Source organism: Bombina bombina, chromosome 5 (genome assembly GCF_027579735.1).
Source record: "Bombina bombina isolate aBomBom1 chromosome 5, aBomBom1.pri, whole genome shotgun sequence".
In the NCBI taxonomy this organism is placed as follows: Eukaryota; Metazoa; Chordata; class Amphibia; order Anura; family Bombinatoridae; genus Bombina; species Bombina bombina.
This window is the reverse complement of record NC_069503.1, coordinates 87,948,011-87,972,779: the sequence shown is the minus strand read 5'-3', so window position 1 is coordinate 87,972,779 and position 24,769 is coordinate 87,948,011. Positions and strand designations below refer to the sequence as shown.

At 38.8% G+C, this 24,769-nt stretch overlaps 1 protein-coding gene across 1 annotated transcript in view; it reads right to left on the bottom strand.

Annotated features, from left to right (window-relative positions):
* Positions 1-24,769, bottom strand: part of LOC128659949 (oocyte zinc finger protein XlCOF6-like) — a 133,223-nt gene that overhangs the window by 11,310 nt on the left and 97,144 nt on the right. Inside the window, exon 2 of the mRNA XM_053713540.1 lies at positions 1,228-1,343. Within this exon, the coding sequence (XP_053569515.1) occupies positions 1,228-1,246 (19 nt within the window). The 5' untranslated portion in view covers positions 1,247-1,343. The remainder of the gene's footprint in view (positions 1-1,227; positions 1,344-24,769) is intronic.

Sequence of the window (24,769 nt, the reverse complement as noted above, 5' to 3'; positions counted from 1 at the left end):
AAAAGATTTTATTTCAAACTGGGTACTGGCAGACAGTTGCCAGTACCAAAGATGGCGCACAATAATGTAGAGGGGGAGGGTTAGAGAGCTGTTTGGGTGGGGGGGATCAGGGGCTAAGTGGGATCCTACACAGCAGAATATGTTTTTTAAAAAATAAATAAAATAAAAAAACTTTTATTTTAGTACTGGCAGACTTTCTGCCAGTACTTAAGATGGCGGGGACAATTGTGGGGTGGGGGAGGTAAGAGAGCTGTTTGGGAGAGATCAGGGGGTGGGATGTGTCAGATGAGAGGCTGATCTCTACATTAACCCTGCAAGCTCCCTACAAGCTAACTAATTAACGCCTTCACTGCTGGGCATAATACAAGTGTGGTGTGCAGAGGCATTTAGCGGCCTTCTAATTACCAAAAAGCAATGCCAAAGCCATATATGTCTGCTATTTCTGTACAAAGGGGATCCCAGAGAAGCTTTTACAACCATTTGTGAAATAATTGCACAAGCTGTTTGTAAATAATTTCAGTGAGAAACCTAAAATTGTGAATTTTTTTTTTTAATTTGCTCGCATTTGGCGGTGAAATGGCGGCCTAGATCAATAATTTGGGTTGCCTACTACACTACATTATAGCTGTTTGTAAATAATATCAGTGAGAAACCTAAAGTTTGTGAAAAAGTGAACTATTTTTTTTATTCGATCACATTTGGCGGTGAAATTGTGGCATAAAATATACCAAAATGGGCCTAGATCAATACTTTGGGTTGTCTTCTAAAAAAATATATATACATGTCAAGGGAAATTCAGGGATTCCTGACAGATATCAGTTTTCCAATGTAACTATCGCTAATTTTGAAAACAAAAAATGGTTTGGAAATAGCAAAGTGCTACTTGTATTTATTGCCCCATAACTTGCAAAAAAAGCAAAGAACATGTAAACGTTGGGTATTTATAAACTCAGGAAAAAAATTAGAAACTATTTAGTATGGTTGTTGTTTTGGTGGTTGTAGATGTGTAAATTATATGATATGATGAAAATAATGGTATCTTTCGAAAGTCCATTTAATGGCGAGAAAAACGGTATATAATATGTGCGGGTACAGCAAATGAGTAAGCGGAAAATTACACAAACACTGCAGAAATGTAAAAATAGACCTGGTCCCAAACGGTCAGAAACTAGAAAAGTGCTGTGGTCCTTAAGGGGTTAAAGTCAGCATAATATCTATTTTACTCACCTAACATATATGAGTTCATGCTGATAACAGGCTCCAATGTCTGTGCTCAAGAAGAAGGTTCCCTTATTCACTCCAGTTACATCAATACCTGATATCTCTCAGTGCTCTGGCCATGTCTGTTAAAAGTATATTAAATGGTTTAAAGAGATAATAATAAATAATGGTTCTGATTAACTGTACATATGGTATAATTAAAGGGACAGTCAAGTCCAATTTTTTTTGCATGATTCAGATAGGACATGTAATTTTAAACAACTTTCCAATTTACGTTTATCACCAATTTTGCTTTGTTCTCTTGGTATTCTTAGTTGAAAGCTAAACCTAGGAGGTTCATATGCTAATTTCTTAGACCTTGAAGGCTGCCTTTAATCTGAAAGCATTTTGACAGTTTTTCATCACTAGAGGGCATTAGTTTATGTGTTTCACATAGATAACATTGAGCTCATGCACATGAATTTACAGAGGAGTGAGCACCGATTCGCTAAAATGCAAGTCTGTCAAATGAACTGAAATAAGGGGGCAGTCTGCAGAGGCTTAGATACAAGGTAATCACAGAGGTAAAACATGTATTATTATAACTGTGTTGGTTGTGCAAAACTGAGGAATGGGTAATAAAGGGATTATCTATCTTTTTAAACAACAAAAAATTCTGGTGTTTACTGTCCCTTTAAAGGCACACATAACAGTTCATGTGATACAGATCAGCTGATTAGATTATTACATATGTGCTATTGATTCAGCACAAGCATTTAGTACAGTTAGCTCTGTGTGTGTTATAATCTTCCCAGATCTATGCAACATAATGGTAGAAAATCTATTTAAGTGGGGCCCTATCACAACTATACAAATATATTATAATCTTTATTTCTCCAACATTGGTGTGTCCGGTCCACGGCGTCATCCTTACTTGTGGGATATTCTCTTCCCCAACAGGAAATGGCAAAGAGTCCCAGCAAAGCTGGTCACATGATCCCTCCTAGGCTCCGCCCACCCCAGTCATTCTCTTTGCCGTTGCACAGGTCATTCCAGAGAAATTATGTAAGATGGACAAGTTCCTAGAGGTTCCGGTGCCCCCCGACGCTTTTCCTATACCCAAGCGGGTGGCGGACATAGTAAATAAAGAGTGGGAAAGGCCCGGCATACCTTTTGTTCCCCCCCCTATATTTAAGAAATTATTTCCTATAGTCGACCCCAGAAAGGACTTATGGCAGACAGTCCCCAAGGTCGAGGGGGCGGTTTCTACTCTAAACAAACGCACTACTATTCCTATCGAAGATAGTTGTGCTTTCAAAGATCCTATGGATAAGAAATTAGAGGGTTTGCTTAAAAAGATTTTTGTACAGCAAGGTTACCTTCTACAACCATTTTCATGCATTGTTCCTGTCACTACGGCAGCGTGTTTCTGGTTCGAGGAACTAGAAAAATCGCTCAGTAAAGAATCTTCGTATGAGGAGGTTATGGACAGAGTTCAAGCACTTAAATTGGCTAACTCTTTTGTTTTAGATGCCGCTTTGCAATTAGCTAGATTAGCGGCGAAAAATTCAGGGTTTGCTGTCGTGGCGCGCAGAGTGCTTTGGCTAAAGTCTTGGTCAGCGGATGTGTCTTCCAAGACAAAATTGCTTAACATTCCTTTCAAAGGTAAAACATTATTTGGACCTGATTTGAAAGAGATTATTTCAGACATCACTGGGGTAAAGGGCCACGCCCTCCCACAGGATAGGTCTTTTAAGGCTAATAATAAGCCTAATTTTCGTCCCTTTCGCAGAAACGGACCAGTCTCTAATTCTGTATCCTCTAAGCAAGAGGGTAATACTTCACAACCCAAACCAGCCTGGAAACCAATGCAAGGCTGGAACAAGGGTAAGCAGGCCAAGAAGCCTACCACTGCTACCAAAACAGCATGAAGGGATAGCCCCCGATCCGGGACCGGATCTAGTGGGGGGCAGACTTTCTCTCTTTGCTCAGGCTTGGGCAAGAGATGTTCAGGATCCTTGGGCGCTAGAAATAGTTTCTCAAGGTTATCTCCTGGAATTCAAGGAACTACCCCCAAGGGGAAGGTTCCACAGGTCTCAATTATCTTCAAACCAAATAAAGAGACAGGCATTCTTACATTGTGTAGAAGACCTGTTAAAGATGGGAGTGATACATCCAGTTCCAATAAGAGAACAAGGAATGGGATTTTATTCCAATCTGTTCATAGTTCCCAAAAAAGAGGGAACATTCAGACCAATTTTGGATCTAAAGATCCTAAACAAATTTCTCAGGGTACCATCGTTCAAAATGGAAACTATTTGAACGATCCTACCTACTATCCAGGAAAATCAATTTATGACTACCGTGGATTTAAAGGATGCGTACCTACATATTCCTATCCACAAGGAACATCATCAGTTCCTAAGGTTCGCTTTTCTGGACAAGCATTACCAGTTTATGGCACTTCCATTTGGATTAGCCACTGCTCCAAGGATTTTCACAAAGGTACTAGGGTCCCTTCTAGCGGTTCTAAGACCAAGGGGCATTGCAGTAGTACCTTACTTGGACGACATCCTGATTCAAGCGTCATCCCTGTCAAAAGCAAAGGCTCATACGGACATCTTCCTAGCCTTTCTCAGATCTCACGGATGGAAGGTGAACAAAGAAAAAAGTTCTCTGTCACCGTCAACAAGAGTTCCCTTCTTGGGAACAATAATAGATTCCTTAGAAATGAGGATTTTTCTGACAGAGGTCAGAAAATCAAAACTTCTAAGCTCTTGTCAAGTACTTCATTCTGTTCCTCGTCCTTCCATAGTGCAGTGCATGGAAGTAATAGGATTGATGGTTGCAACAATGGACATAGTTCCTTTTGCACGAATTCATCTAAGACCATTACAACTGTGCATGCTCAGACAGTGGAATGGGGATTATACAGACTTGTCTCCGACGATTCAAGTAGATCAAAAGACCAGAGATTCACTCCGTTGGTGGCTGACCCTGGACAATCTGTCACAGGGAATGAGCTTCCGCAGACCAGAGTGGGTCATTGTCACGACCGACGCCAGCCTAGTGGGCTGGGGCGCGGTCTGGGAATCCCTGAAAGCTCAGGGTTTATGGTCTCGGGAAGAGTCTCTTCTCCCGATAAACATTCTGGAACTGAGAGCGATATTCAATGCTCTCAGAGCTTGGCCTCAACTAGCAAAGGCCAAATTCATAAGGTTTCAGTCAGACAACATGACGACCGTTGCATATATCAATCATCAGGGGGGAACAAGGACTTCCCTGGCGATGAAAGAAGTGACCAAGATAATTCAATGGGCGGAGGATCACTCCTGCCACTTGTCTGCGATCCACATCCCAGGAGTGGAAAATTGGGAAGCGGATTTTCTGAGTCGTCAGACATTCCATCCGGGGGAGTGGGAACTCCATCCGGAAATCTTTGCCCAAATAACTCAATTATGGGGCATTCCAGACATGGATCTGATGGCGTCTCATCAGAACTTCAAGGTTCCTTGCTACGGGTCCAGATCCAGGGATCCCAAGGCGACCCTAGTAGATGCACTAGTAGCACCTTGGACCTTCAACCTAGCTTATGTATTCCCACCGTTTCCTCTCATCCCCAGGCTGGTAGCCAGGATCAATCAGGAGAGGGCCTCGGTGATCTTGATAGCTCCTGCGTGGCCACGCAGGACTTGGTATGCAGACCTGGTGAATATGTCATCGGCTCCACCATGGAAGCTACCTTTGAGACAGGACCTTCTTGTTCAGGGTCCATTCGAACATCCAAATCTGGTTTCCCTCCAACTGACGGCTTGGAGATTGAACGCTTGATTTTATCAAAGCGTGGGTTTTCAGATTCTGAAATAGATACTCTGATTCAGGCTAGAAAGCCTGTAACTAGAAAAATTTACCATAAAATATGGAAAAAATATATCTGTTGGTGTGAATCTAAAGGATTCCCATGGAACAAGATAAAAATTCCTAAGATTCTATCCTTTCTACAAGAAGGTTTGGAGAAAGGATTATCTGCAAGTTCTCTGAAGGGACAGATCTCTGCTTTATCTGTTTTACTTCACAAAAGACTGGCAGCTGTGCCAGATGTTCAAGCATTTGTTCAGGCTCTGGTTAGGATCAAGCCTGTTTACAGACCTTTGACTCCTCCCTGGAGTCTAAATCTAGTTCTTTCAGTTCTTCAAGGGGTTCCGTTTGAACCCTTACATTCCGTAGATATTAAGTTATTATCTTGGAAAGTTTTGTTTTTGGTTGCAATTTCTTCTGCTAGAAGAGTTTCAGAGTTATCTGCTCTGCAGTGTTCTCCGCCCTATCTGGTGTTCCATGCAGATAAGGTGGTTTTGCGTACTAAGCCTGGTTTTCTTCCGAAAGTTGTTTCCAACAAAAATATTAAACAGGAGATAGTTGTACCTTCTTTGTGTCCGAATCCAGTTTCAAAGATGGAACGTTTGTTACACAATTTGGACGTAGTCCGTGCTCTAAAATTCTATTTAGAGGCTACTAAAGATTTCAGACAAACATCTTCCTTGTTTGTTGTTTATTCTGGTAAAAGGAGAGGTCAAAAAGCGACTTCTACCTCTCTTTCCTTTTGGCTTAAAAGCATTATCCGATTGGCTTATGAGACTGCCGGACGGCAGCCTCCTGAAAGAATCACAGCTCACTCCACTAGGGCTGTGGCTTCCACATGGGCCTTCAAGAACGAGGCTTCTGTTGACCAGATATGTAAGGCAGCGACTTGGTCTTCACTGCACACTTTTGCCAAATTTTACAAATTTGATACTTTTGCTTCTTCGGAGGCTATTTTTGGGAGAAAGGTTTTGCAAGCCGTGGTGCCTTCCATTTAGGTGACCTGATTTGCTCCCTCCCTTCATCCGTGTCCTAAAGCTTTGGTATTGGTTCCCACAAGTAAGGATGACGCCGTGGACCGGACACACCAATGTTGGAGAAAACAGAATTTATGCTTACCTGATAAATTACTTTCTCCAACGGTGTGTCCGGTCCACGGCCCGCCCTGGTTTTTTAATCAGGTCTGATGAATTATTTTCTCTAACTACAGTCACCACGGTATCATATGGTTTCTCCTATATATATTTCCTCCTGTCCGTCGGTCGAATGACTGGGGTGGGCGGAGCCTAGGAGGGATCATGTGACCAGCTTTGCTGGGACTCTTTGCCATTTCCTGTTGGGGAAGAGAATATCCCACAAGTAAGGATGACGCCGTGGACTGGACACACCGTTGGAGAAAGTAATTTATCAGGTAAGCATAAATTCTGTTTTTCTATCATTTCTATGAAACAATATTTTCTACTGAAAGAAATGTTAAATATCAGTTGTTTAAATATGTTAAAATGCATACTGCAATATTTGTATTGTACTTCCTACTAATTCTCACTGTCAGACATTTTGTCATGTGCTTAACCCCAGTCTTTTAACTTCTCTTGGTCAATACTGAGTTGTGTTAAATCACACTGCAAGGGGTGTGGGAGAGACAGGCACTAAAATGTTCATTTAAAATGTTATTTGGATAGAGTAAAGAAAATAAAGAATTTGTGTTTACATAGAGTGATACTATAATGAGATATGTTCTTTTGGCAAATTCAGTCCATTTAAAAGAATCATAAAATATAGAATTACAAAACCACAGATGCATAATAAAAATACAATGCAATAAAACTTACTATGAATTTAAAAAGAGCAATAGATTGTTTTCTGATAAATGTAGCTCTGCACCTGTACCATGTGACAGCTATCAGCCAATAACAGACTCATATTTTTATATAATGGGAACTCCTGCATATGCTAAGTAGGAGCCGGAGCCTCAGGTCATTTAAAAGGCTGTGTACAATTTAATAATGAAAATAAATCACAGACAGCAAACAGTTATTTTACATAAAAACTAAAGCTAAAGGTGAAATTTCCCATACACTTTATACTATTTTATACACCGGTAAAACAAGTCATTAGAAACACATTAAAGGGACAGCAAAGTCACAATTACACTATTATTATTCAAATTTAAACAACTTTCCAATTTCCTTCTATTATCAAATCTGCTTTATTCCCTTGGGGACCTTTGTGACAAAGCATATAATGCACTATGGTGCGCTAGCTGATTAGTGGCACATACAAGCCTCTTGCCATTGGCTCACCTTATGTGCTCAGCTAGCTCCCAGTAGTGCATTGCTGCTGCTTCAATTAAGGATACCTAGAGAATAAAGCAAGTATCATAAAATAAGTAAATTGTAAAGCTTTTAAATTGTATGTTCTATTTAAATAATGAAAACAATTGGGGTTTCTTGTTTATTTAAGTAAAAACCAAATTTACAGGACACTGTCCCTTTAAGTCTGTGATCATGTGACAAACAGCAGCAGCTGAAGGTGCAGAATACACTTACTAAGGTCTTTACTAACAACAAGAATCAGTCACAGATCAGTGGGATAAACGTTCTGATGATAAACAGGTGCAGCTAATAGAAATAAGAAATGTATTATAAAATAACCTCATTAGAAATAAAATAATATGCAGATCACAAGATATTTATGTTTAGATCAGTATATGTGATGAGACTGATACAACAGGGCCATAAGCTGAGTGATATTTATTACTGGAGCAAATAGCAGCTTCACACTAATATTAAATGAAAATGGTTTATCTGGGCTTTACAGTTAATTATAAAGCTATAGGGAAATACAAGATTCTAATTGGCCGATACGTAAGAATCTGTTGCACATTGGATTACAGAAACAACCCCCACAAATAATTTATTAGACAGACCCAAATAAAGCTTTAAAACATGGCTTAGTTCTTCAACAAAACATTTATTTTACATAATCATATAATTCATTATGTATTAAATCAGCCTCCTTAATTGAATAACTAATAATTAAATTCATAAACACAGTGTGAAAAATATAAAAACAAATTAAATAAGAACAGTTGAGATTTGTTTTAAAATAAATTCAGTTGAAATAAAATATTTTATCATTATCATAACAAAATACAAAACAATATTTTATCATCTATACTATAATCGGGTTTGTAACGCGTCCGTCGCCGTCGGCAGTTGTGCACGCATCCTCAAAGGAAGTATGGCAGCGCGAGGCACGTACAGCCAAAATAATTCACCTGGATGCAGTTTCTCTGCCAAACTTCTGAAACCATGAGTTACTATTTGGGGCTTTAGTGCTAGGTTTTTTTTTTAATTTTTGGGGGGTTTTGTTTTTTTAGATTTGGGTTTATTGGGCAATTTGTAAAAGAGCTGAATGCCCATACAAATGATTCTATAGGGGCAATGGGTAGTTTAGGTTTATTAGTGTTAGTTTTTTTATTTTGGGGGGTTTGGTGGGTGGTGGGTTTACTGTTAGGGGGACTTTATTTATTTTTAATGTAAAAGAGCTGATTTCTTTTGGAGAATACCCTACAAAAAAGCCCTTTTAAGGGCTATTGGTAGTTTAGTCTTAGATTAGTGGGTGTTTTTATTTTTAAGGGGATTTTTTTATTTTTATAGGGGTATTAGTTTAAGTTTATTTTATTATTTTGGATAGCTTTGTTTATTTTTTCTGTATTTTTATTTATTTATTTTTTGTAACTGTAGTTTGGGGGGTTGAATTTTTTAGGCTTATCACCTAGTCATTATATAAAACACAACAGCGTGAGTCTGATAATAAAGATTTATGTCAGGTTTTGCATATTACCGTTTAGCAGAAGCTCTGTAAGTTTGAAGTCTCTCTGGTTCCTCCTGTGATATCACTGAGTGTTACACAGATATTTATACTAATGTGGGAGTGTTACCTTTCTCTGTGTGACTCACATGAGAGTATTATATGTACGGAGATTATGTCAAACGTTTTTTGACAGATGGCGCTGCCCCTTTCCACTTAAACTTTTACACCCCTTTTTTATATCAATTTGATATAAAATTGATAGAAAAAAGGATTTTGATACAATTTTGATATAAAATTGATAGAAAAAGGGATTTTGATACAATTTTGATATAAAATTGATAGAAAAAATAAAATTTGGTAAGAGTTTAATATAAATTGATATGAATCTTTTTTGATAAGAGTTTAATATATAATTGATATAAAAAGAAAATTTGATAAGAATTTAATATAAAATTCACATAAAAGTGTTGTTTTTGATAGGTATTTAATATAAAATTGATATAAAAGGGTTTTATTTTAATAAGTATATGGATTAAAAGGTTATAGGATGATATAAAGTTTAATGTTATTTAATTAAAAGGGGATGTAAATAGAGTATATAAAAAGTGGTATCATTTTGATATTGTCTTTGATTAAAAGGGTTATTAAATCTTTATATATTTATCCTCTATAATGTTCATTATCATTTTGTTATAACATTTCTATGAGTTAAATCATTAATTCAGTATTGCATCATATATTCTCTGTCTTCATCAGTTCATTGTATGAACAAAAGTATCTGAATGCACAGGCTACTTATATGCTCTGACAGAATATTTTATTTTAAAGAATGCTGACATATCTAATACGTCATTTGTTAAATGATGACTAAGTCATTTGTTAAATGACTAATATTTTTCTCATCACATATCTTTGTCAGCAAATATCATCATATTACTTTTAGATGTCATTGAGTTCACACATTATTAACCCCTTAATGACCGACGGCGTGCAGGGTACATCCTCTAAAAAAATACAGTTAACGACTGAGGATGTACCCTGTACGTCGTCGGTCTGGGAAAGCGGTGGAAGTGATCATCATTGCTTCCAGGCACTTTCCGGTTATTGCAGTGATGCCTTGATATAGAGGCATCCTGCAATAACACCCCTTGGCCATCCGATGCAGAGAGAGCCACTCTGTGGCCCTCTCTGCACCGGATATCAATGGCCAGTATCGTTGGTGGGTGGGAGGTGGGTAGGCGGCCATCGATGGGCCCTATGACATCAAGGGGTCAGGATCTTGGGCGGGGGTAGCGCACACAGGAGGGGGGGGCAGGCACGTGCACGGCGAGGGAGCGGGTGGGAACCTCTACACTACGGCAAATTTCTTGTGAACAGTGGGGAAAAGGGGGGGGAAGGCAAGCTGTATTTTTTCTATAAACGATCAGGCAGGGGGTGGGGGGTTGGTCTGTTGGGGGGGAACTACACTACAGAAAAAATAAAAATAAAAACTTTTTTTTTGCAAACTGGGTACCAGCCAATCGGATTGAACTTGACGGACGCCATCTTGGATGACGTCATTTAAAGGTACCTCATTCGTCGTTCAGTCGTCGGCCGGGATGGATGCTCCGCGTTGGAGGAGCGAAGAATGAAGATTGAAGATGCCGCTTAATGGAAGATGCTGCCCGATGGAAGAAGACTTTGCTGCCGCTTGGAGAAAGACATCACCGGGATGAAGAATTCTTCTTTGCCGCTTGACTGGACATCGCCCGGATCGGATGAAGAGTTCTGCCCGACGGGGTGAATACAAGGTAGGGAGATCTTCAGGGGGGTAGTGTTAGGTTTATTTAAGGGGGGTTTGGGTTAGTTTAGGGGTATGTGGGTGGTGGGTTGTAATGTTGGGGGGTGATATTGTGGTTTTTTTTCAGGCAAAAGAGCAGTTTTCTTTGGGGCATGCCCCCACAAAAGGCCCTTTTAAGGGCTGGTAAGGTAAAAGAGCTTTGAACTATTTTTAATTTAGAATAGGGTAGGGAATTTTTTTTATTTTGGGGGTTTATTATTTTATTAGGGGGCTTAGAATAGGTGTAATTAGCTTAAAAATCTTGTAATTTTTTTTTATTTTTTGTAATTTAGTGTTTGTTTTTTTTTGTAATTTAGTTTAGTTTATTTAATTGTATAGATAGATATTTGTAGTTTATTTAATTTATTGATAGTGTAGGTGTATTTGTAACTTAGGTTAGGATTTATTTTACAGGTAATTGGGTAATTATTTTAACTAGGTAGCTATTAAATAGGTAATAACTATTTAATAGCTATTATACCTAGTTAAAATAATTAACAATTTACCTGTAAAATTAATATAAACCCTAACATAGCTACAGTGTAATTATTAATTATATTGTAGCTATCTTAGGGTTTATTTTATAGGTAAGTATTTAGATTTAAATAGGAATATTTTAATTAATAATATTAATATTAGATTTATTTTAATAAGAGTTTAGTTAGGATGTTAGAGTTAGATAGGGTTATTATACTTAATATATATATATATATATATATATATATATATATATATATATATATATATATATATATATAATATAATAACTATATTAACTATATTAACCCTAATATAATTAGGGTTAATATAGTTAATATAGCTGATGGAGGTGTAGGGGGATTAGATTAGGGGTTAATACATTTATTATAGGTGGCCGCGGTGTAGGGGGATGTAGATTGTAGGCAAAAGAGCAGTTTACTTTGTGACAAAGCCCCGCCAAAAGCCCTTTTAAGGTCTGGCAAAAGAGCTGAATTCTTTGGGGCATGCCCTGCAAAAAGCCCTTTTAAGGGCTGGCAAAAGAGCTGTTACTTTGGGGCAATGCCACGCAAAAAGCCCTTTTCAGGGCTATTTGTAGGGTTAGACTTAGGTTTAGTGGTAGGGATAGTTTAGTATTTTAGGGGTTAAGTAATTTAATATAGATGGCGGCGGGGTAGGGGGATTAGATTAGGGGTTAATAATTTTAAAATAGATAGCGGCGGGGTAGGGGCTCACTTTAGGGGGTAGGTAAGGTAGATGGCGGCGGTGTTAGGGACTCACTTTAGGGGGTTATAGATTTAATATAGCTGGCGGCGGTTTAGGGGTTAATAACTTTATTAGGTTGCGGCGGGGTTTGGGAGCAGCGGTTTAGGGGTTAATACATATTTTATTGTTAGGATAGAGAGGGGGGATAGCGGATAGAGGGTTAGACGTGTCGGGCTATGTTAGGGAGGCGTGTTAGACAGTGCGGGTGATTTAGACTTTAGTCAGGTTTTGTAGGCGCCGGCAGTTTCTAACGTGCCGTAAGTCACTGGCGACGCCAGAAATTTGTACTTGCGCAGATTTCTGGACATCGCTGGTTTATCTGACTTACGGCACGTTAGCATCTGACGGCGCCGTATATGGGATAGCTCGAGTTGCGAGCTGAAACTGCGGGCGACGGGGGTTCCCTCGCTTGCGCCGCAAACTACGATCTATATCGGATCGCGCCCCTAAAGTTTGTGAAAAAATTTGTGAAAAAGGGAACGATTTGATGGTGAAATGGTGGCATGAAATATACCAAAATGGGCCTAGATCAATACTTTGGGATGTCTTCTAATATATATATATATATATATATATATATATATATATATATATATATATATATATATATATATATATATATATATATATATATATATATATATATACACATGTCAAGGGATATTCATGGATTCCTGAAAGATATCAGTGTCCCAATGTAACTATCACTAATTTTGAAAAAAAAGTGGTTTGGAAATAGCAAAGTGCTACTTGTATTTATTGCCCTATAACTTGCAAAAAAAGCAAATAACATGTAAACATTGGGTATTTCTAAACTCAGGACAAAATTTAGAAACTATTTAGCATGGGTGTTTTTTGGTGGTTGTAGATGTGTAACAGATTTTGGGGGTCAAATTTAGAAAAAAGTGTGTTTTTTTCCAATTTTTTCCTCATATTTTACAAAAAATGTTATAGTAAATTATAAGATATGATGAAAATAATGGTATCTTTAGAAAGTCCATTTAATGGCGAGAAAAACGGTATATAATATGTGTGGGTATAGGGAATGAGTATGAAGAAGATTACAGCTAAACACAAACACGACAAAAATGTAAAAATAGTCTTGGTCCCAAACGGACAGAAAAACATAATTTATGTAAGAACTTACCTGATAAATTCATTTCTTTCATATTGGCAAGAGTCCATGAGCTAGTGACGTATGGGATATACAATCCTACCAGGAGTGGCAAAGTTTCCCAAACCTCAAAATGCCTATAAATACACCCCTCACCACACCCACAATTCAGTTTAACGAATAGCCAAGCAGTGGGGTGATAAAGAAAGGAGTAAAAATCATCAACAAAAGAAATTTGGAAATAATTGTGCTTTATACAAAAAAATCATAACCACCATAAAAAGAGTGGGCCTCATGGACTCTTGCCAATATGAAATAAAGGAATTTATCAGGTAAGTTCTTACATAAATTATGTTTTCTTTCATGTAATTGGCAAGAGTCCTTGAGCTAGTGATGTATGGGATAGCAATACCCAAGATGTGGAACTCCACGCAAGAGTCACTAGAGAGGGAGGGATAAAAATAAAAAAATAATCCACAACCCAAAAAAATAAGTTTATTCTCATAAATGAAAGAAAAAAACTTAAATCAAAAGCAGAAGAATCAAACTGAAACAGCTGCCTGAAGAACTTTTCTACCAAAAACTGCTTCTGAAGAAGCAAATACATCAAAACGGTAGAATTTAGTAAATGTATGCAAAGAGGATCAAGTTGCCGCTTTGCAAATCTGATCAACTGAAGCTTCATTCTTAAAGGCCCACGAAGTGGAGACTGATCTAATAGAATGAGCTGTAATCCTCTGAGGCAGGGCCTGACCCGACTCCAAATAAGCTTGATGAATCAAAAATTTCAACCAAGAAGCCAAGGTAATAGCAGAAGCCTTCTGACCTTTCCTAGGACCAGAATATAAAACAAATAGACTGGAAGTCTTCCTGAAATCTTTAGTAGCTTCCACATAATATTTCAAATCTCTTACCACATCCAAAGAATGTAAGGATCTTTCCAAAGAATTCTTAGGATTAGGACACAAGGAAGGGACAACAATTTCTCTACTAATGTTGTTAGAATTCACAACCTTAGGTAAAAATTTAAAAGAAGTCCGCAAAACTGCCTTATCCTGATGAAAGATCAGAAAAGGAGACTCACAAGAAAGAGCAGATAGCTCAGAAACTCTTCTAGCAGAAGAGATAGCCAAAAGGAATAACACTTTCCAAGAAAGTAGTTTAATGTCCAAAGAATGCATAGGCACAAATGGAGGAGCCTGTAAAGCCTTCAAAACCAAATTAAGACTCCAAGGAGGAGAAATTGATTTAATGACAGGCTTAATACAAACTAAAGCCTGTACAAAACAGTGAATATCAGGAAGTATAGCAATCTTTCTGTGAAATAAAACAGAAAGAGCAGAGATTTGTCCCTTCAAGGAACTTGCAGACAAACCCTTATCCAAACCATCCTGAAGAAACTGTAAAATTCTAGGAATTCTAAAAGAATGCCAAGAGAATTTATGAGAATTTATGAGAAGAACACCATGAAATGTAAGTCTTCCAAACTCTATAATAAATCTTTCTAGAGACAGATTTACGAGCTTGTATCATAGTATTAATCACTGAGTCAGAGAAACCTCTATGACTTAGTACTAAGCGTTCAATTTCCATACCTTCAAATTTAATGATTTGAGATCCATATGGAAAACGGACCTTGAGACAGTAGGTCCGGCCTTAACGGAAGTGGCCAAGCCTGGCAACTGGACATCGAACCAGTTCCGCATACCAAAACCTGTGTGGCCATGCTGGAGCCACCAGCAACACAAACGATTGTTCCATGATGATTTTGGAGATCATTCTTGGAAGGAGAACTAGAGGCGGGAAAATGTAAGCAGGATGATAACACCAAGGAAGTGTCAGCACATCCACTGCCTCCACCTGAACATCCCTGGACCTGGACAGGTATCTGGGAAGTTTCTTGTTTAGATGAGAGGCCATGAGATCTATCTCAGGAAGACCCCAGAACTGAACAATCTGAGAAAACACATCTGAATGGAGAGACCACTCCCCTGGATGTAAAGTCTGACAGCTGAGATAATCCACCTCCCAATTGTCTACACCTGGGATATGCACCACAGAGATTAGACAGGAGCTGGATTCCGCCCAAGCAAGTATTCGAGATACTTCTTTCATAGCTTGGGGACTGTGAGTCCCACCCTGATGATTGACATATGCCACTGTTGTGATATTGTCTGTCTGAAAACAAATGAACGGTTCTCTCTTTAACAGAGGCCAAAACTGAAGAGCTCTGAGAATTGCACGGAGTTCTAAAATATTTATTGGTAATCTCGCCTCTTGAGATTTCCAAACCCCTTGTGCTGTCAGAGATCCCCAAACAGCTCTCCAACCTGAAAGACTCGCATCTGTTGTGATCACAGTCCAGGTTGGTCAAACAAAAGAAGCCCATTGAACTAAACGATGGTGATCTATCCACCACATCAGAGAGTGTCGTACATTGGGATTTAAGAATATTAATTGTGATATCTTTGTTTAATCCCTACACCATTGGTTCAGCATACAAAGCTGTAGAGATCTCATGTGAAAATGAGCAAAGGGGATCACGTCTGATGCTGCAGTCATGAGACCTAAAACTTCCATGCACATAGCCACTGAATGACTGAGACTGAAGGTGCCGGCAGGCTGCAACCAATTTTAAACGTCTCTTGTCTGTTAGAGACAGAGTCATGGACACTGAATCTATCTGGAAGCCTAAAAATGAGACCCTTGTCTGAGAAATCAAGAAACTTTTTGGTAAATTGATCTTCCAACCATGTTTCCGAAGAAACAACACTTGTTGATTCGTGTGAGATTCTGCAGAACGTAAAGACTGAGCTAGTACCAAGATATCGTCCAAATAAGGAAACACTGCAATACCCTGTTCTCTGATTACAGAGTAGTGCACCTAGAACCTTTGTAAAGATTCTTGGAGCTGTTGATAGGCCAAATGGAAGAGCAACAAATTGATAATGCTAGTATAGAAAAGAGAATCTCAGGAACTGATAATGTTCTGGATGAATCGGAATATGAAGGTATGCATCCTGCAAGTCTATTGTGGACATATAATGTCCTTGCTGAACTAAAGGCAGAATAGTCCTTATAGTCACCATCTTGTAAGTTGGTACTCTTACATAACGATTCAAAATTTTCAGATCCAGAACTGGTCTGAAAATGTTTTCCTTCTTTGGGACAATGAATAGATTTGAATAAAACCCCAAACCATGCTCCTGAAAAGGAACTGGCATGATTACCCCTGAAGACTCCAGGTCTGAAACACACTTCTGGAAAGCCTGAGCTTTTACTGGATTTGCTGGGATATGTGAGAGAAAAAATCTTCTCACAGGAGGTCTTACTCTGAATCCTATACAATACCTTGAGAGACAATGCTCTGAATCCATTGATTTTGGACAGAATTTATCCAAATATCCTTGAAAAACCTTAATCTGCCCCCTACTAGCTGAGCTGGAATGAGGGCCGCACCTTCATGCGGACTTAGGGGCTGACTTTGGTTTCTTAAATGGCTTGGATTTATTCCAATTTGAGGAAGGCTTCCAATTGGAAACAGATTCCTTGGGGGAAGAATTGAGTTTTTGTTCCTTATTTTGACGAAAGGAACGGAAACGGTTAGAAGCCTTAGATCTACCATTAGGTTTTTATCCTGAGGCAGAAAAACTCCCTTTCCCCCAGTAACAGTTGAAATAATAGAATCCAACTGAGAACCAAATAAATGATTACCTTGGAAAGAAAGAGATAGTAATCTAGGTTTAGATGTCATATCAGCATTCCAAGATTTAAGCCACAAAGCTCTTCTAGCTAATATAGCTAAAGACATGGATCTAACATCAATTTTGATAATATCAAAAATGGCATCACAAATAAAATGATTAGCATATTGCCGTAAGCGAATAATACTAGATATGTCAGAATCCAATTCTTGTTGCGCTAAATTCTCCAACCAGAAAGTTGATGCAGCCGCAACATTAGCCAAAGAAATTGCAGGTCTGAGAAGATGACCTGAATATAAATAGACCTTCCTTAGATAAGATTCAAGCTTCCTATCTAAAGTATCCTTAAAGGAAGTACTATCTTCCATAGGAATAGTGGTACGTTTAGCAAGAGTAGAAATAGCCCCATCAGGGGGGGGGGCGGAGCCAGCAACGCTAGAGAGTGGCCGCACATTCCTAAAGCTCCAGCTATTACAGCTTTATAATTGATTTAAAAAGCTTCTTAAGATAAATCACACTCTCTAAGCATTACAGAACGTGTGACAGACTTCAGCTTAATACTTGGCGAAGGTCATAATGCGACACTGATGCAGCTATCTTTCGGTATAACCGAAGGCCTTTTCTGACGCTGAGCAGTTGGTGGCCATTTTCCTACCTGCGTGGCGGGGAAGCTATTCTATACAGACCAGCCTACACTCTCCTATGCAACCTGAGACTTTTCTTGCTATAATCTTAGCCCTCTACATCTAAGATGGTGGACGCCCAATGGATCCTAGCCAAGCTACACAAACTTCTAGAGTCTTACAGCCTCATTCTCACTACAGCTCCGGTCGGCACCTTGGATCCTGCAGACTTTGGTGGAGTACAGGAAGAAGCTTGCTTATGCCTGGAAAGCAGCGGCAGCGAGAGCGGTGATGCTTTGGGACCCCGGCATTTACCGCATACCTCAGAAGCAACTGAGCTTTTACATAATGCTGCTGCTGAAAGCTGGCTACCTGATCAGTACAGATCCCGAGAACTTAGAGTGGAAAGTTTGGCCAAGGAATTTGGGGATCTCTCGCACAGCACTCTCACTACCTGCCTATCACCGTCGCTGACAGTCCAAACGGCTGGGGCTCCTACATGCGGGCCGATCTCGGTCATTAGTCCTGCTCTTTGTCTGGGTCATCAGGAGAAAAGAGAGAAGTGTGGCTTTCTCTCTGATCAAGCATCTAGATTGTACCTGGAACGAAGCTGGGAGCTAGCCCGTGAACTTGGGAATAAACTTACCTTAATCTGCCCATCCGGTGTGGGACATACTGAGCTGTGCGGCCACCGGAGACTCACCTCATCAGATAATGCAGACATGAGGGGGCACAGACTTTAAGCTACTGTGGGACTGCACTCTTTCTATTACGTATCGGGCAGAATGCCTGTTTTATAGCTATAAGACTGCTTATGTTTACTTGCTCCTTGTTTAATGGCAATTTTACGATTTTAGGTGGTACACAGTTTTGTGTTTCAATACCATGTTTGACTGTTTCTTCCGTACCTGAAACTCATCATAGACGGGCCAAGATACCTTTTATGTCAGACAAAAGCATTATGCTAGAGATTAGAATGTGAAGGTTTCTGGATCCTTATTCATTCATATTTTAGCAAGCCTTATGTTATTTACATAGCTTAGTTTGTTGGGGATATTTTCTACTGCCTTCACTACTTTAGCTTTTCCCTTTTAGTATGCCGCCCCACTGCTTCATCTCTCACCCAGGCTACAAAGGGATTGGAGAGAACATGAGAGAAAATGGACACCCTAACTTAGAAATGTACAAGTGTCCTATCAATCTCTTTTTATGGAAGCATAATTTTCTATCTCACTTACAGAAAACTTTATAAATGTACTTTACCAGCTTTTGGGGTCGACCTGTTTTAGACACTAAATGTTAAATGTTATTTTGGGAGTTCATATGCTTGATATTTACTAGGTGGCACGGTCCCATTTTATTTTATAGATCGTGATTTTTAGTTAGTGTTCAACTGTTGCTCATCAGTAGAAGATGTAATTGCTAAACCTTACCACTAGAGGGGAGTCTTGGGTTGTTTATGAAGAGCCTCAAATATGTATCTATTTACTTTGCAAGACTTCTGTTTGATACTTTTTTATGACGATCCAAAGTTTTGTGTCTCTATAGCTATTAATATAATAGCTGTGCTCCTTGCTATTCATGCTTCCTGGGTCGCAATGTCAGCAGTGGATTAAGGTATTTAATGCACCCAGCATTAGGCTATTGTCTAGTAAGGCTAATTTAGTTACATCACCAATTTGTGTGAGCATATTTACTTTTTGCCTCTATATTTTTTTAATATTCTTAACATAAGTAAAGACTTTATTTCTGTACTCCAAGTATGACAAGTTGAGCGTAGTTTTGATTTAGCAGTGTCTTCTAGATATATGCTTCAGTCACTAGGTGTCTTTGGTTCTTATTTTCTCCCCATATACTTGGGCCTGCAGCATCTATATACCCAAGGTATATGTAATTAAGGTAGATGGATGAGCCACATTTTGCTCAGTTAAACTATACTCCCCATATAGGTTCTCTTTATATCTCTATAGTGGCTGTTACACTGGGACTAGGCTAATTCATCCACTGTCTCTAGATAGATAGGGTCCTAGTCACATACAACAACTTCTTATAGTAGAAAAGAAGAGGCGGATCCATCCAATACTTCCAAAACACTGTGAATTTATTGTAGCAATTTTCTTTCACAAACAGTTGTTGCAAAAAACTTCAGAGACACACACTTAAAACCATAGGAGCTGATGTGAGGTTCAGTTTCAGTCTTACATGTTTCGGCGGATCCTGACCGCCTTAATCATAGACCTTCAATGGTCTATGATTAAGGCGGTCAGGATCCGCTGAAAAATGTAAGACTGAAACTGAACCTCACATCAGCTCCTATGGTTTTAAGTGTGTGTCTCTGAAGTTTTTTGCAACAACTGTTTGCGAAAGAAAATTGCTACAATAAATTCACAGTGTTTTGGAAGTATTGGATGGATCCGCCTCTTCTTTTCTACTACATGTAACTTGCAAACAGGAAGGAGTTTGCTCTCAGGATCACATCCCAAATTGGAAGGCAGCATCAGGTGCAGCTGTGACCGGGCGAGCTGTAAAATTTGGGACACAACAGGAACCGCGATTGTGGAGGTTGCAAGCGGACACTCTACACCAGGTAAGACCTCTTCCTTCTGCTTTGAAAGGAGTCAGATCCGGGAGGACAGACCAAGTGAGGCTGCCGCATGAAGAGCGGGGTGAGTGAGAGTGTATCTAACCGCATTTAGAAACCTGTACCTGTAGTTCATATAAAGCTTGCTATAAAATAAAGGGGAATAACACACTGCACCTTATGTACTTGTGGCTAAGGGACTAAAGACATTGCACAGGGCAAACCTGGTTTTGCCATTTTTTTTTTTTTTTAGAAAACAACTTCTTATAGCTTGGCAAATTTATCATGCTGGTAATGGTTCACTGCTATGTGTTTGATAACATCACCCCTATGTTCAGCCCATATTAAGGCTGAAATGTATTTATAGCGGCTCCATTGTTAAGTTTACTAGCTATCATTAAGCTCTCCTCCTTCTCCCCCCCACTCTCCCTCCCATCTCTGCCCCCATTAAGATTACAAAGGGCTCTGGGGTTGTCATGTTGTCCATACTTCATATATACGTGTGGGGATCTCTTGTTTAGTTCATACGTTTTTCCTACTAGCATATCCCATATCTGATTTACTGGCATCTCTTTAACATTTAAGAACCCTCACACTCCACATTTAATTGGTGATGCTATTTAATGTACTGCATAGGTAATGCTTATGCGGTTCCCATAAGTGTGTATATTTCTCTTCCATAAGTCAAATATATGTAGATATGCTATTGGATTATAGGCGGTGTACCAGGCACAGACAGCTACCTTATCTTATCTCTTCCTATTTTGCATGTAAGCTAGTTTGCTGATAATGTTTGACTTATGCATATTAACCTAGTTTATTTCATAGAGTACCTAATGGTTTTATAGATATGCAATAATTGTGTGCTCTACATCTCACCCTGTTACAGTTATGCAATTGTGTTAGACTGTTTGTTGCTGTTATGTGGTATGTCCCACCTACATATGTATTGCCTTTCACATCACTACCCTGAGTGTGTATAATTTTCTTTTTCATGCTCATATAAGTTTGAATTGTTCTGACATGTTGGAAACTGACAGTTGCCTCTCTACTGTACATAAGGGAAGGGGGCATCTAACTGTGGCACGATAGCCTGCTGTTGGATATAGGGCCCATGTCCAACTAGCAGGGTAGCTAAGATATATTATTGCCATAAAGGCTGATTTTTACCCCTATCCTGTATTCCCATAAAAACAATGTCACTACAATTGTACTTTTATATTAAATTGGCAAAAATTCTATATGTATGTAACTATATCTCCCCCATACCAAGCACTATCTTGGTGTGCCAGAATGATTTACACAACCTTCTCTTTCCTCACTGAGTTTAGCTTATCTTTTTGCACCCTATAAGGTTAACTCCCAGAACAAAACTTCTTCACTGTGTTCTAATCATACTTCACAATGGCAGTAACTTTGATCCCCTCAAAGTTTAATGATGTCTATATTTTGATCATATAGGCCAATCAATTGTCAATTGTACAGCATCCCTAGTAAAACCCTTCTCACCCTGGACGCAGAATAATTACTGCAACCCATTTACTCTCTAAGTAATTACTCTCATTGCCAATGTGCTGACTTTGCCTACTTTATTTAGATCAGCAGGACTGATCATTAATACTAGCTAGTTGAGTCTATAACCTCTACACGCACCCTGTCTCCCTTACAGTTTCACTTGCTCTTCTCCTTAACATAATAATATTATATAAGTGGCGCCCTGTACCTTGAAAGTCTCCTTTGGCATGTATTCCATTTACTGTACTTATCTTACCACCTCCCCCCTCCCTACTATTTCATAATATGTCTCCTAATTTTAGGAGAATTAAAAAAGCGGTTTCTCTTGCTTATACCGCACCTTTCATCACCCCCCTAGTATCTCCATCTATTTCATATTGCACCATGATACGGAACCCATCTATTATGATCTGCCTAATAGGTCTGCCTGATTGGTACCTGCTGAGTTTCTGCTTCCTTCAACATATATCAGGGGCCTTTTTGAAACCAGATATATAGTAGTTAATGCCCTGGTGTGTGTCGGAAGGCTCTAATGTGGTTCCTGCTTATTATTGTTAAGGGGGGTCTTGATTTTGACTTTGTTACAGCATATTAATATGTTACACTCTACATTTTAAATGTTATAAAATCGAGGTATAATGATGAGTTCCAAATCTACCTTAAAGCCTTTAGAAGGTTTCTTAGTGTTGGGCATACTCTATATACAATGTCTACGTGGTATGTAAACTGTTGTACTTCTCATTTTTGATGTGTTTATTTCACTACTCTAAGAGTATTGCAGCCTTTATCGTATGTAACATGTAGTGCAAAAATTTATTTACATAACTGTTGTATGCCTTTCATTATACCTCAATAAAAATATTTCAAAAAAGAAATAGCCCCATCAACTTTGGGGATTTTTTCCCAAAACTCTATAGAATTTGCTGGTAAAGGATAAAAAATTTTAAACCTTGAAGAAGGAATAAAAGAAGTACCTGGCTTATTCCATTCCTTAGAAATCATATCAGAAATAGCATCAGAAATAGGAAAAACCCCTGGAGAAACCACAGGAGGTTTAAAAACAGCATTTAAACGTTTATTAGACTGAACGTCAAGAGGACTGGTTACCTCAATATCCAAAGTAATTAACACTTCTTTTAATAAAGAACACATATACTCTATTTTAAATAAATAAGTAGTTTTGTCAGTGTCAATGTCTGAGGAAGGATCTTCTGTATCAGATAGATCCTCATCAGAGGAGGATAAATTATTATGTTGTTGGTCATTTGAAATTTCATCAACTGAATGAGAAGTTTTAAAAGACCTTTTATGTTTATTAGAAGGTGAAAATGCAGACAAAGCCTTCTGGATAGAATCAGAAACAAATTCTTTAAAATTCATAGGTATATCATGTACATCAGAAGTTGAAGGAACTGCAACTGGCAATGTACTATTAATGATGGACACACTATCTGCATGTAAAAGTTTATCATGACAACTATTACAAATGACATTTGGTGAAATAATTTCCACAATCTTACAACAAATGCACTTAGCTTTGGTAGACCCGATGTCAGGCAGCAATGTTCCAGCAGAAACTTCTGAGGCAGGATCAGATTGAGACATCTTGCAAAATGTAAAAGAAAAAACATATAAAGCAAAATTATCAATTTCCTTATATGACAGTTTCAGGAATGGGAAAAAAATGCAAAAAGCATAGCCCTCTGATAGAGAAAAAGGCAAGAGACAAACATCAATGGGGTATTAAAATAATGAAAAAGTTTGGCACCAAGTATGACGCACAATGTAACTGAAAACTTTTTTGGCGCCAATAATAACTGGAAATGACACACTTGCGTCACTAATGATGCAACCGTGTGTAAGGCTCCAGCGTCAACTATGACGCCGGAAATGATGAAGTTGCGTCATAGACGTATTTTTCGCGCCCAAAAATTCACACGCCATAAATGACGCAATAAAGTCTAGCATTTGACGCACCCGCAGGCCTAATACCGCCCGCAATTTGCAAGAAGTAGTCAATTGAAAAAAAGACTAAAACCCCAGGTAAGAAAAGCATTTCTTAAAAAAATGTTTATTTTCCCCAAATATGAAACTGACAGTCTGCAGAAGGAAATACCATAGCTGAGGTGTCTTAAATAATGAAAAACATACATTACATTATTTCTTTAGGGTGTGCAAGTTTTAATAGATCTAATATTAAAGAATGAGTAATGAGTAATTCTAGAGCCTTCAAAATGTGAGAAACACAAATAATTTCAACTGGAGCATTTGGCATTTTAACTCCATAATTTACAAAGGACCATCTAGTAATTAGCAAAAGCTATAGAGTATCTAGGGCAGATTGTGCTATCCCTTTTCTTTCCAGGGACTTGATCGTAATAATGAATTATTACAGAGAAACAAGGTATACAGGGAGTGCAGAATTATTAGGCAAATGAGTATTTTGACCACATCATCCTCTTTATGCATGTTGTCTTACTTCAAGCTGTATAGGCTCGAAAGCCTACTACCAATTAAGCATATTAGGTGATGTGCATCTCTGTAATGAGAAGGGGTGTGGTCTAATGACATCAACACCCTATATCAGGTGTGCATAATTATTAGGCAACTTCTTTTCCTTTGGCAAAATGGGTCAAAAGAAGGACTTGACAGGTTCAGAAAAGTCAAAAATAGTGAGATATCTTGCAGAGGGATGCAGCACTCTTAAAATTGCAAAGCTTCTGAAGCGTGATCATCGAACAATCAAGCGTTTCATTCAAAATAGTCAACAGGGTCGCAAGAAGCGTGTGGAAAAACCAAGGCGCAAAATAACTGCCCATGAACTGAGAAAAGTCAAGCGTGCAGCTGCCAAGATGCCACTTGCCACCAGTTTGGCCATATTTCAGAGCTGCAACATCACTGGAGTGCCCAAAAGCACAAGGTGTGCAATACTCAGAGACATGGCCAAGGTAAGAAAGGCTGAAAGACGACACCACTGAACAAGACACACAAGCTGAAACGTCAAGACTGGGCCAAGAAATATCTCAAGACTGATTTTTCTAAGGTTTTATGGACTGATGAAATGAGAGTGAGTCTTGATGGGCCAGATGGATGGGCCCGTGGCTGGATTGGTAAAGGGCAGAGAGCTCCAGTCCGACTCAGACGCCAGCAAGGTGGAGGTGGAGTACTGGTTTGGGCTGGTATTATCAAAGATGAGCTTGTGGGGCCTTTTCGGGTTGAGGATGGAGTCAAGCTCAACTCCCAGTCCTACTGCCAGCTTCTGGAAGACACCTTCTTCAAGCAGTGGTACAGGAA